The 13,621-nt window shown below is 38.4% G+C and overlaps 1 protein-coding gene across 2 annotated transcripts in view; it reads left to right on the top strand.

Moving 5' to 3' along the window:
- The window catches only part of NOL6 (nucleolar protein 6), a 1,772,660-nt gene that overhangs the window by 1,161,771 nt on the left and 597,268 nt on the right, over window positions 1-13,621 (top strand). For both annotated transcript variants that reach the window (XM_044078098.1, XM_044078107.1), the window contains exon 18: window positions 8,159-8,313. In XM_044078098.1, the coding sequence (XP_043934033.1) occupies window positions 8,159-8,313 (155 nt within the window). The remainder of the gene's footprint in view (window positions 1-8,158; window positions 8,314-13,621) is intronic.

Consider the following 13,621-nt stretch of genomic DNA (forward strand, 5'->3'; position numbering starts at 1 on the left):
TCTTTTTATCACAAGCAAGTTGCAGGTGAAGGGAAACCCACATCATGTCTGTGGCTTAAAATTCAGTTAAATGAGATTCAGTCAAATGAGTTTTCAGTATTTTGAAAATTAGATGATTTGGTCCCACTCAAATGAAATTAAGTCAAATGAGATTTAGGTGATGTGAAGTAGACCCATACATGTATACATATATATATATATACATATATGTGTATATATATATATATATATATATATATATATATATATATATATATATATATATATATATATATATATGTATATATATGTATATATATATATATATGTATATATATATATATATATATATATATATATACATATGTATATGTACCTGACCCCAAGTTAGCCAGATCTGTTAGTAAACCATATGTCTTGTACATCTGTCTACCAATAATTTTCTTTAGTTAGTTTTACTGCCTTTTTATTACATTTAGTAGGAATTTTCAATAATTATGTTTTATTGGTTAGCAGTCTTATGTTTCATTGCATATTGTTTTCTATAGCTGTGCTGTAACACTTGTGTACTTTATGTAACCTTTCAGTCTGTAGTCCGATAAGTACCCTGATAAACAAGCAATAAATAAGTAAATAAAGCAAATATGCATAGTAGGTAGGAACCATTAAACTTCTTCCATATGTCTATTTTTCTCCACTTTCTTGTACCTTCTGAACTTTCTCTAGCCACATACTGTGCTTCCTTTTGCAAAAGCTTCTTGTTTTCAAAGTTTTGTTGTGTTGTACCCCATTTATGCATTGTGATATTTGGAGGTTTTTGTCTCATCCACTGTCTTGTTGGCCTTGAGTTATGGATGCTATAACCCATCAGCCTGTTATGTGACTTTCCTTTTAAGCCATGCATTGCTTTGGTTGCTGTAATTAAAATAGAGAAGTGCTGGCAGTAGAACATTGAAGTTTGGCTTACTGGAGTTGCAGTTGGGAGAGACACGTATCGGTGATAATTTTATTTACTTTTATTTGTATTTGTTGACCAGGATAGAGCACTGATCTCTATGGACCTTTTTCAGAATCGTCCCGTGAGCACTGTTTCATTAAGTCATTTACTCACAGTCACACAGGCAGTGGAGGCTGAGGGAATTAAACCTTGGGCCACTGGAAATAGCTTGCTAACTCCTTTATCCTTTGCATGACTGACAGACAATATACCTTGGATTACAAATTCTATGTGCAGCAGTGGTTGCTGATTTAAAATGTGCATGTGCAGAGAGAGAAAGTTCCCAGCTGTGCTGTTGGTCAACTGGGGATTAGTGTGGTCTAGATGTCAGAAGGCTGATTTAAGGGTCATATGAAACTCCTATAACTAGAGGCTGAATGTTGTACATGGTTGTGTGTGTGTGTGTGTGTGTGTGTGTGGGGGGGGGTCTCTTGTGCAAAGATTACTCTAGTGGTGATATAAGGCTTAACCCTAGGCAGAGGCTTTCATGAATACTGAAACCAGAACAGAGGTCTGTAGAAATATACAGAGCAGCATGTCACAGTGAATGAAATATGTAAGGATATAAATATTTTTTACTCTGGGCTACATTGTCGTGGTGCAGTGGTGTTAGTACATTTAGCCAGAAGTTAAGTACTGCATCTGGTTCTGAGGTTTTCCAGACAGGAGCCTTTCTTAATTTTGTCTTAATTTCTCTGGCTTTTGTTTCTTTCCATTTCAGATCCTCTATAGTAACACTTTTTATTTTACCTCTTCTATCCGTTCAGTCCATTTCTTATGATCGAAAGTATCTTCCTGAATACTTCTGCAGAGTGCATTGATATCTTCTGTTTTTATTTTAGTTGGTATTAGTATTGCTAACTTTCCCAGTTCTGTGTAAAACATTTTGGGCCATCATTGAATTGCTTGTTTTGTAGTTTTTAATATTTTTCTTTATAACCTCTATGTTTTTTTCTTACATTTATTGTTTTTTTTTGGTTTATTAATGAAGATGGTATAAGGTAACACCCGGTCTGTTTTAATGTTGTGTTAACTTTTTCTCTGTCTATATTTTAAGAATTTTTGATGATATGTTCCTTTTGCTGTGTTCTTGCATTAATGATACTACTTAGCTGCTTCATAGTTCTGTGCTTGTTCACTTCCTTGCCTTTGTTACTCTGCATTTTTGTGGTATCACTTTATTTATTAGATTAGATGCACAGTTGTACATTTTATTTAATACGTTTGCCTCCCACGAGTCTTTTTAATGGTCCTAATGGCAATGTTCATCTGTTTTTTCAGTCTTCTGACACTTTGGGTCTTTTCCATTTTTGTTAGTCTCTCCTGTATCACTTGTATGATCACTTAGAAGGTTGCAAGATTCCTGGCTCTTGACCTCCTCATCAGCATGGGTCAGAGGTATTCTTATCTTCAGAGAGAGACTCCACCGCATGTGGTTAACTGATGGTTGTACAGACAATGAGGGGAGACTGAATGAATGTTTTTGTTCTGAAGTCAGATGATGTATTATAAAAAGGCAAGAACATGCAGAATTGTGTTAAAGATTTTTGACTTTCCTAGAGATTTGACAGAGGAGTGATTGTCTTGCTGTTTGTCCTTTGAACCACTTTTGGAAACAGACATGCTTTTCAGCATGCAAGCAGTTGAATGCCTCTAATATTGATCATTATTGAGCAAAGATTACTTTGGTCTTTTTTGGATGAGAAATCTTAGTGAAATTATTCTATCACCACATGGTGATCTCTGAATTTGAAGCTTTGTTCTTAGTAATCCACTGTCTTGTTGACTGCGACTCTGGTATCTCCATTAGTGGAATATCACATACAAAAGAGAGGGTGCGGATGCTTGCCCTTCAGTGTCTGTCATTGCTTGAAGGAATTGAGGTCTTTTGTGACTTTCATATTCCACCATCACTTTCAAGATTTTTCAGCCTACTATTTTTGCATATCAACAGTGTTATAGTTTATTTTTTCAAATTTTCCAATGTATTGAGGTTGTTACTGATGTAAAAACTCTTGTTCCCCAAGTTCCAGTATAGCTATAAAGTGTCCCTCTATATCACTATACCCTGTGTCATTACGGAAAGATAGATCATCACCCAGAGGAGTATTTCTCTAATGTAGAATTGTTTGGAAGCCATATCTCAATATGTGAAGATGGTTCTTGGTCATCTCCGACAGTGAGAATCATGAAAAGGCTGCAAGTCGTCCTTTTCTTATACTAAGCATGAGCACATTTGATTGTCATGCTCAGAAGGGTCCCATAATGAGCACTGTTATCAAAGTGCATGGTGTTTCTTCTGTTTTTTCATGTGAGAAGTGATCATTTGCTTTATAGTTTTGTCAGACTTTCTTTGTTCAGTGTGCTTGTTGACAAGCATTACTGCATAGTTATCAGCTGGGCTGTCAACAGGACATGCTTCCCCATGATCATAGGAACTGCTCTTTTTCCCTTTGAGAGTTGCAGAGCAAGATCAGATCATCATCCGATTATATCATTGGGTCAGGTGAGCCTCTTTTCATGAGTACCATGTGATCAGGTGGAAAGATTTCTTACACAAACTGTTTGCACTGCTTTCAGTAGTTCAGCCATTAGAAATGTTTGAGTTTCTGGTGACATGTTAGAGGCCTTTGTCAATCCCAGTGTCCTCAGCCCAGCCTTTGATGCATGGGGCCAGAAAAATCTCCTTTTTTAAGTTTCTTTAGATTCTCAGTTTGTAACACAAGGCAAGTGTCAGGAGTTTGCCAGAGTTCAGATTATCTTGACACTGAGGCTAGTCATTCCTTAGGAGTCACTAGGTCCAGTAATTTAGGTGACGTCATCGACTTGAACAAAAATGGAACAACTAGTGTAAAATAACAAAGAACCAGTATACAATGCATTGTGAAGACCTTCTTCAGCATGTACAAAAGCAGTACATTTTTATTTCATTAAATTTGTGACTTATACCTTTGCAGTTCATTCTGGTTGTTGGCTTAGTGTTCTAGCATTGTATATTGACATAATATGCGTCTTTCCCAGGTTTGAGGTTAACATCCTTCATAATGATTGAAGATGAGGCTTTTCCGTCAGAAAAAAAAGTTTTTTATCATTTTTGAAGTTTAATTTTGAAACGTCATGAGAGTCCATTTTTTCTGGGTTATCTTGGGTGTCTCTCCCTTTTCCCATTGTTAAATATCTCTAATTTGAGATGTTATTCCAGAAGTTTGGCTTCCTTGTGGATTTTTAGGACTGTATGATTAGGGCAATTTGGAAGTGATGTATGCATCAGAAGTACCAAATACTACTGTTTTTTTGTGGATCAGTAGCCACAACAGCTCTAATTTTGCTTTTTCTTGATTATCAGATAGCACATTGCCACCTCAGTGATCAACTTCTAATCAAGGTTTCTAAATCCTTGAATCTGTGAGCAGGGTAATCTATGGTACCTTCATTCTTGGCCTCTGCATTATTAATCATAATGTATAGTTGACCAGCAGAAGAGTACCCTGAGGGAAATACATTTCCCCTTCAACTGTTTGGAGCTGCAGGTACTGTTTCTTGCATTAAAAGCTCGGGAAGGGGCTCTGAGAGCCCTTCCTGCTGAGATGATGCAGCTAGTCTGTGGCATGGTACATAAACAGCTGGCACGGGCTTATCTCCTGCAGAGAGTGTTCCTTAAATTGTATTTATTTATATATTGGGGGGGGGGGTCCTCCTCTTTACATTATCCTAAGGACCTTTTATCCAGTGCTCCACATCTATCAGTAGGTCTGCCAGCCACTTCCTACCTTGTGGGCTGTCTTTGATAGGGCTGTGGCTGACCCAGATCTTACTGGTATTTGGGGGGTCTCAGATGTCAGCATCTGCTTGGGGGGTTGCTTTATGACCTCCCTCTGTTACTTCCTTCCATGGTCCCTGTGAGTAATGTCCAAGGAGTGCTTTGTGGACATGAAGTATTGCCCCTCCCCCACAGCAGCCCAGCCATGTCCACCACCCTTTGGACCACACCTCCCAATTGTGACCTTCCCAGTATCCACTAGGGTTCAATGCAGGAGACGCCCATGAAACTGCACCCCCACCAGGGATTGGTAATACCTCATCCTTCCCTACTTCTCCATCGGTTTCCCGAGCCACTAATCGAACCAGGGTTGATTGAGCTGTAGTCAGGGCTTTATCCTAGAATGACTGATTGTACCTAATTTATTCTTTGTCTGTTCTGGTGGTTTTTTTTTTTTTTTTTTGTAAGGTGCAAAAAAATGAGCATCTCAGTACTTTTTGATCAATTTAAATAAATTCCTGTCCTTTTTCTAGAGAAGCATTGTGTGTCTGATGGTGATCTGTAGACAAGAGGCATCAGCGTTAACTCATTAACGTTGACAGTGCTGATCAGCCTGTGGAATTTAGTCACACCAGTATCACTAGTTGTGTTGACTGCTTTCATTGAAGCTGAAAACACTACATGCAGACCACACACTGCTTTTGTTTTTTCTGTAACTTAATCACAGCACTGAATTTTGAAGTATTCTCTGCGAGGATTAAGCACATTAAATGTAAGAAAATTACTTTGCCTTGACAAGAAGTGCAAAAGCTGTTTTTTTTTTTTTTGCATTATGCTGAAAATATTTTTTCTCACATTTAATTTTCTTTCCAACTTTAAAGTGTAGGCAAATTGGGATCCAACCTGCTAGCAGTCAGAAATGATTATACCTTACTGACTACTAGTAGTTGTTAAACAGTTAACTGCATTCTTATCTTGGGAGATGTGCAGTGGCGGGATACTCCTTGTGCCACATCTCTAATCCTGTCCTGAAGCTGGACTTGTCAGGTTAGGTTTTCCTGATGCTGAGACATCTTGGGGCGTGACCTGTTTGCCATGTGAAAGAATGCTGTCTTGTCCCTTTCCAGTTCTTTCCAATGGTAGAAAAAGAGTGCATTTTTCCACTTATGGCATGGAAGATTCCTGTAAGCCTTCCCTCATTCCCTCCTTTATGTGCCGCCGAGAAATTAAGAAAATAAAAAACAAGCTTTCCTTCATTGGTCCATGCTGGTAAGGAAAGGTGTAATTTCCATGACATTGCAGGACACTCTTTCAAAACAAGCTAAAGAAGTTGTCAGCTGGGGACATCAGCCAGCTCCACCACTTGTCTGGCTGCTTACTTAAATCTACTTAGTTCCTGCCTTTTCTCCTAGCTGGTGTCTTGGAGGTGATTTGAGATGGCCAGGCAGTCTCCCAGTTATCAGGCATGTTCTGCCCAGTTATCAGTCATGTTCTGAGTGATTCTTTTTTCTGGAAGAAAAAAGATAATCTACTCCCCTCATAAATTTATTGTGAAAGTGGTTCTGACTTATGTCACAGACCTGTCATGAGATCGGTCTCCGTTATTCCGCATTGAGCCATTTTTTGAGCTTCTCTGTTCATCATGACTTTGTGGAAGGCAAAGCTATGCCCCAGCACTGGCTGGTTAAGTAGTTGTTCAGAGGAGTTCTTTATCTTTGCTTTTCTGTGACTGCCAGGTTTGACCCATCATCTATTTGGGACAGTTGGTTTTGCAGAGTTGAAGTTCATCTGTTGGAAGACTGTTTTCCTGGTCATCAGCTCTGTAAGATCACCAAGCTTCAAGTTATTTGTAGAGGAACCGTATTTGATTTTCTACATATGTATGCGTCCATTAGGACTAATCCACATTTCTGCCAGAAGTGATATCATAGTTGTCCTTAAGAAAATTAATCTCCCTGTTTTCTTTCCTGTGGCAAAATCTGATGAGGAAAAAAGAGATGGAGCCTTTCTTACCCTAGATGTGCTTTGCCAGCTCAGGTTTTACTTGCAGAAGTTGCAGCTGTGCATGTCCTTTGTTTGTGGTAGGGATGGCCTAGTTATGGCTAAGCAAACCTTCTGTAAATGGATTATTTTTGACTGTCAGAACCAAATCTGCTAGGTATATGGCTGCTTCCAAAATACTTCATGAATTTTGCCATTGAGGATCTCTGTGCCATGGCCATTTGGTCACTTGTTTGTACCTTTACTACTTGTTGCTTGGTCCTTGTCTTCAGGAGTCCAATTTCTTTGGCACCTCCAGGGAATTGACGTTTGTGCACTTTTAGGCAATCTTCAGACAGTGGCTTCCCATGAGGTTTAATTTTCATTGTTTAGGTACTTGCTACAGATGATGTCTAAAGTTGCATTCATCCAAGTAGTTGATTTGGCAAGGAGTCCTCCTTCAGTGAGTTCCTTTCACCTTCCCCTTGTATCTGGACAACTTCTCCATACTGCAGCTATGGATGAATTTTCATGTAAGTTTGACAAGTATTAATTTATATTATAATTGTACATTTTGTGGATTTTTTTTCTGTCTTTGGAGGTCTTGGTAAAACAGTGGATTGAGGCTAGACTGAGGGGTACATGGGGCTAGATGTGTGACTATAGCATGGTGCAGTAGTAGATGCATGCATTCTTGACCGTAAGGACAAGAAAGAAAGTTTGCCGACTTGAAGACAGCAGAAGAGGAAATCATAGCAGTTGTATCCTACAGCAGCCTTCCTCAGATCAAAAAATGTGGTGAGAGCACACATCTGTAACATACTGTGAAATACCACTCTGCAGTCCTAAACCAGTATCTGATAAACATATATTTCTGCTTAGTTTGTCTTTTGAATAGATTATTTGATGTGGTGGAGGTTACAAAAATAGTTAATGGTGTCAGTGTGTTTGTACTTTGGTGTGTTATGTTTTTGTTGCTGTATTTTGCATTTAGAAATCCTAGCAAATTATATTTTGTGCAACAAAAAAAGCTTAGCAAGAAAAGACCAGGTATGGCAGACTTCCAGTTAAAATGTCTGGCTGTCCTTCCTTGCTGTGTCAGTTATGCAAATATTCTGTATGATCACCTTAGTGCCGATGCATATAAATGCTTTTCAAGGAAATAAGAGGCGTGGATAAATGGAACAAATTTCCCATAGAACTGAAAAGAACAGTAAGTGTAATTAGGGAGTACATGATATGCTTAGTGAAGTAGTCTGATTTTTCTTTTTTTTTTTTTGAAGAGGGAGAGAAAGGGATATTCTTGTGGAAAAACATGACTTTTTGCCTGTGATGTTAAAATGTATTGTTTCTTGTCACATTTGTGTAAATTGAAGCTAGTATGTACTCTGTTCATTTATTCACTGTTGATGATTTTGCTGTTTTTGTTTCACACTTTCTAGTTATCTGTCATATGGAAGGAAGTGGAAAGTGGCCCCAAGACAAAGAAGCTATTAAACGCATTAAAGCAGCATTTCACATTCGGCTGACTGAGCTACTAAACCAGCAGCATCAGCTGCTGTGCAGGCCTACAGCGACTCACGTTGATGTATACAAGGTACGTCTACAATGGAAAAGAAACCACCTAAGCAAACGGAACTCTGTAAAGTTTGAAAAAAACAGGGTCAATCTTTGAAGAGTCCCATACTACAGGTAGATTGTTGGGGCATTTTTCCATGGGACCCTCTCAGTGGCTATTTCTATTCCCTGATAAAGGGTGTCTATGTTCAGGATTTCCACAAATGTTGATATAAAAGAGTATGATTGGGCTTAGGATTTCCAGCTCTTCTTACTACTAACACAGTTTAGATCTCATACTTGTTTTGTTGAAAGGTTCCTGTACTCTGTGACTGTGAAGCTAAAAGCTGTGTTTTTGTTATTGTAGAATTAGTGTCCAAGTTGCCTCTCTTCCCTGGGCTTGAACATGAATTTCAAGGGTATAAAAATGCCAGTGTTTTTAGTTCATTTGCCAAGAAACATCACCATGGGACTCTTGAGGCCTAACTTAATGCTGTTAGGTGGCAACAGTGGAGGGAGAAAAGGATGAGGACTAACTAGAGGATTTGCTCCTGGAGGTGCAGGTAGCAGCCATATAGTAGTAAAGTAAAAGCCTGAGGTCTAATTGTTTTCAAAGCCTTAGGATTCCACAGAGTCTGCTGCATTGTTATCTGAAGTCACAGCGTGGTGGTCGTGGTCCCTTTTAGTAATGGATTGACTTTCCACTTGCTATCTGAGAAGCATCCCAAGCTCAGTCTAAAGCACTACTCCCTCCCTTTCACCTTATCTTGATGTGTAGCTTCTTCCTTCCTGCACTAAAGCCACATGTCTTTCTGATTGTTTTATGAGTGAGTTTTTCAGGTTCTCAGGTGTTTACTAGGCTAATGACCGCAGAGGCATTAAATCTAACCATGCACCCCAAATCCCTGACACGTTCTGGTACCATAGTTCCCCTTGCTGCAGTTATCCACATTACTCTTGAATTTGATTATAGAGGAATTCTGCTTCAGTAGAAGAGAAGGGGTAATCTCTAGGATACTTACTTGTCTTTCTAGTAGGTCCTATTTGTATCACAGGCAAGATTTACTCTTTAGAACTGGTAATTCTGGTGGTGATTTTTTTCTGTTGAGTTTGACCTCTGATTCTGGAGATAGATTTTTTTTCCTTTTGCTTTGACCTTTAGCTGAGACTAGCACACATGTGATGGTTATGCAAACACTGAAGTATGCATTCTTATGTTGTCTTTGATGCATTGCTATATGTTTGTGGTCTTTGCATACTGGAGATGGCTGTATAGATCAGAGAGACCCTTTTATATCATTTGAAGTTTGTCGGGCCTGGTACAGTTCTCTCGCTGCTTAGCTTGTGTATGCTCTGACACTAGAATTCTTAATACCATTGGTTAGTATGTGGCCTGCAAACTGCCTGTATTATCACATAAGTGGCTGCGCATCTACCTCCCCGGAGAATAGCTAAGGTCACCCCCCAGTGCAGTGTCTTCATTGGCAAGATTATTTAAGTGTACAGTAGTCCCTCTTCCTGAGATGGAAAAGGATGGAGTCTGATTCCTGTGCTTTCTCTTCCCCTGCTCCCTTCTTAGTAGGAAACTTAATTCTTATGCAAGCTTTATGGACTTCATTTTTCTTTGCCCAGAAGAATTATAATCTCAGCATGGATAAGCAGGAGGACGAAGATTGTTTCATCAATCTGTTCAGGTTTTTCTTAAGAATACTGTATTTGCAACTAGGAAATACCTAGATTTTGGTCTTTTGCTCTTTTAAAAATGAATAGCCTTTGTAATATTTCCCCAGAACGATCGAGCCTACTGTCCAAAAATCCTAAAAGTGGGTTAATTTATTTTCATCACAGCACAGGCTGCAAAAGCACCCTCTTCCTTTTATCTCTCTGGAAAGCGGAGCCAAAGTTCTAGACAAGTTTGACAAGCGATTTGTTTGTATCTATCTCTTTCCATTAGGAAGGACCCCTTTTCCAAAGGGGGAATCTTCAATGAAGACAGAGCCATCTGCTGAAGCACAAGACATTGTTGCCTTCTCATGAAATGTTTTGCAAGATGCCTACTCCATAGACATTCATAAATATTTCCAGACTGCCAGCATGACACCATTTCTCTTAAATTTGCCTAAGCTTGCAGAAATATCATCTGGGACATATCCAAAGAAGCCATGGTTTCACATTGCTTGGTCCATCCTCTACTGAGAACCTACTCTTTTAGAGCATTTTGCTTTAGAGTAGCTGCTGGCACATTCTTATTCCCTCATTTTCTTCTTTTGGTAGCGTACAAGGGTAATTAAATCGACATATTTTAATAATTGCAGAAAATAACGATTGAACAATAGAACAAACAACGTTAAAGTCTCTGATTAGTTTAGACTGTTTCATTGAAAAGTATTTGAAGTAAGATGCATACAGTAATGTCTTTCCTTAGATCACTGTTGCAGTATTCTAATACTGTTGGATTATCTCATTGAGGTAATGTCCAGATGGAGTAAGAAAGCTAAAAACCTTCCATACGCTCATACTTCCGACATGTAACTTAATCCTGTGGGCTTAGGAGTACATAAGCAGATGCAGGATTTTAAGATCTTCAGACTGTGTTGCTGCCAGTCCAAATGCAGGATCTCTGCTCCTGTTCATCTTTTGTCCTCGTTGGCTACTACCATTGCCTAAACTTACTCGGGTAAGTACCTAGTTGGTGTACTTTCATTTTCTTGTATTTTTCAATTAGATTTGTTTATGTCAGCTAAGAGAGGGAAGTGTGACTATGGTAAGCAGATACCTTATAAGAACCTCCACTACCAGTGCTTATTTTGTCTAGGGGCTAAACATGATTACAGAAATTGTCAAATCTGCCAGTCTTTTGTTCCTAAAATCCTCCATGCTCTACTTTCATTGTTAAACACAACCTAACATGAAGTGCCTCATGCAAACAAAATAGCACACCCTTCAGCCTCAGGCGTCCCGCTAGCACCAAAAAAGCAGTTCAAGAAGGCTAGGTCTGAACTATCTTCTGCCCAGTCTGATTTGGATGCACCTGTTGTTGCAGGAATCCAGGATATGTCCGATGAGGCTGCTTATACCAATATCATTGAGAAGGAGAAACAGAGGTTGATTGTTTCAGAGGGACTAGAGGGCATTTCTCAAATCTTTGTAAGGGAAGAGGTACTTGGAACTTTGAGGTCTGCAAGGGTTCTGACCCTTCTTACTTTGTGAGGTCAGATGTCACCCCTGAGAAAAAGAAACAGACAACTAAAAATTTTGTCCACACAGTAAATAAAAGGAATAAAACCAACACATGGTTTAGCCTCGAATTGAAAAATAATAATCGACTCTCCGTTAAAATAAAAATGAACCTTTAATGAAATCGATGAGTGTTTTTGCAGTGTATCACATTGCTTCATCAGACCATTACAGAGTAACAGTGTAACAAGCTATATAAATGCTACCTACCCAATCAAATTAATACAACGTAAAATAACCCAACCAATCAAGTCAAGCACCAATGAACAAAGTGAATCAATATAAAATATACTAATAAGCATATTTTAATATGGTAAAGGTTTAAATGATAGAGTTTCAATGAAGCCTTTCCTGAAACAAAGAGGTATACGTTTAACATTGTTTGGTTCTTCATTTGCAGATCAGTTTTAAAATATGCACTCAACGATTTCATTAAAGGATTATTTTTATTTTAACAGAGTCCATAATTATTAGTTTTTAATTCAAGGCTGGACCGTGTGTTGGTTTTACTCCTTTTTATTTCTTGTGTGAATAATATTTTATGAATTTTTGGGTAAACTGTTTGCTCCAGGAATAGCAGCATTTTGTGTGATTTTGCAGAAAACAAAATGTTTCTCCTGTTCAGACATCTCAGGAAAATGAATGGATGGAGTTCTCACAGGGCTTGTATAAGGCCGTCTTGTCTCTGATCCCGCATTCATTCCTTTCTACACCTCTACTCCCTCTCATAAGAGAGCATGAATATTTCCCATAAGGGCTGGAAACTCCAAAAACCCTTTAAACAGCAGTAAAGGTAATTGGTAAATTGGTTTTCCAAGTACAAAATGCAAGGAATGCGGAAGCTACTGAGCAAACAGATCTATTTGAGGAATGTACCATCTGTGGACTATGACCAGGAAGACCTCACTGTTTAACATCTGTTTATGAGGGTCTTCCACAGACCTGCTTTGAGAATCTACAAGTACATTGTCTTCATATAGAATGCAAGCTGCCCGTAAGGAGAGATTTACCTTTGTAGCTAAGGCTTCTCTGGTAAACCTTTGTAAAATGTGTGAATGGCAAATCATTGAAGAATTGATTACTAAATAATGACTGACATTTGAATTTCAGACACAGTAGCCTTCTGGAAATGCCTTCTAATTCAAGATGTGTTATTCTGTCAGTGTTTTAAGTGTATAAGAGCGTTATTTAAACTCTGTCCATGGTCTTCTGTACCACATTATTTTTTTGGCTTTGTCCCCAGTTCTTGAGAGAAGTAATTATGTGTTAAATTCTATAGAAAATGTATGCTAATGCCAAACGCATTGTTCTAGCAACTTTCTAAGTATTTAAGAGCAATATTTAAAACATGTCCCTGATTTTGAACCATTGGCCCCCATTATTTTTGGTTTTATCCGTAAATTTTCCACTAAGAACATTGAGGAAATTTGTGTTGTGGGTATAATATTTTGAACTTAATGTTGCAATATTTTAAACATGTCTTAAAACGGGTCTGGATTACTCAAGTAAGAGTATGTGCACATCTGGAGAACATTGTAATAGTTCACAGTGTATACATCCTGACAGCAGTAATCAAAAATATATCACTGTAGTTAATATTTATGCATTTAGTTGTGTGCATTCATGTGTTTGTATACTTTATGGTTCTGACGGCAAGACAGTAAAGTATATTAAAGCAACTATTGATGCAGTCATTCATTTGACCACAGATGGACATTTCAGATGGCAGTCAACCAAATGGGTGGGTGTCTGTGTGTGTGTGTGTGTGTGTGTGTGTAGGGGTTATAATAGTTTGCCCTGTGTACTTTGACAACAGTGAGCTCTAATGTATTACGGTGGCTGTCATTTGTGTAGGTATTGACTGTACAGGAACTTTATGACCATGTATGCTTACTTTCCCGCAAATATCTTAACTAGGTCACTAATAGATTTGTCGTGTTATATATTACAGTTCAAATAGATGTTTGGGACTTAAACTTGTGTGGCTTGTTTTCTGAGTTTTAGATGATTATAGAATTCCTAATGAATTGTCATGAGACCCTTTAGACTAAGGTTTTGATTGTTAGGTTACTTGTGCGGTACTTGGTAGGCTGTGAGGATCTTAAGAAGCC

This window comes from Protopterus annectens, chromosome 1.part1 (assembly GCF_019279795.1).
Source record: "Protopterus annectens isolate FY-2018-M chromosome 1.part1, PAN1.0, whole genome shotgun sequence".
NCBI lineage: Eukaryota > Metazoa > Chordata > Ceratodontiformes > Protopteridae > Protopterus > Protopterus annectens.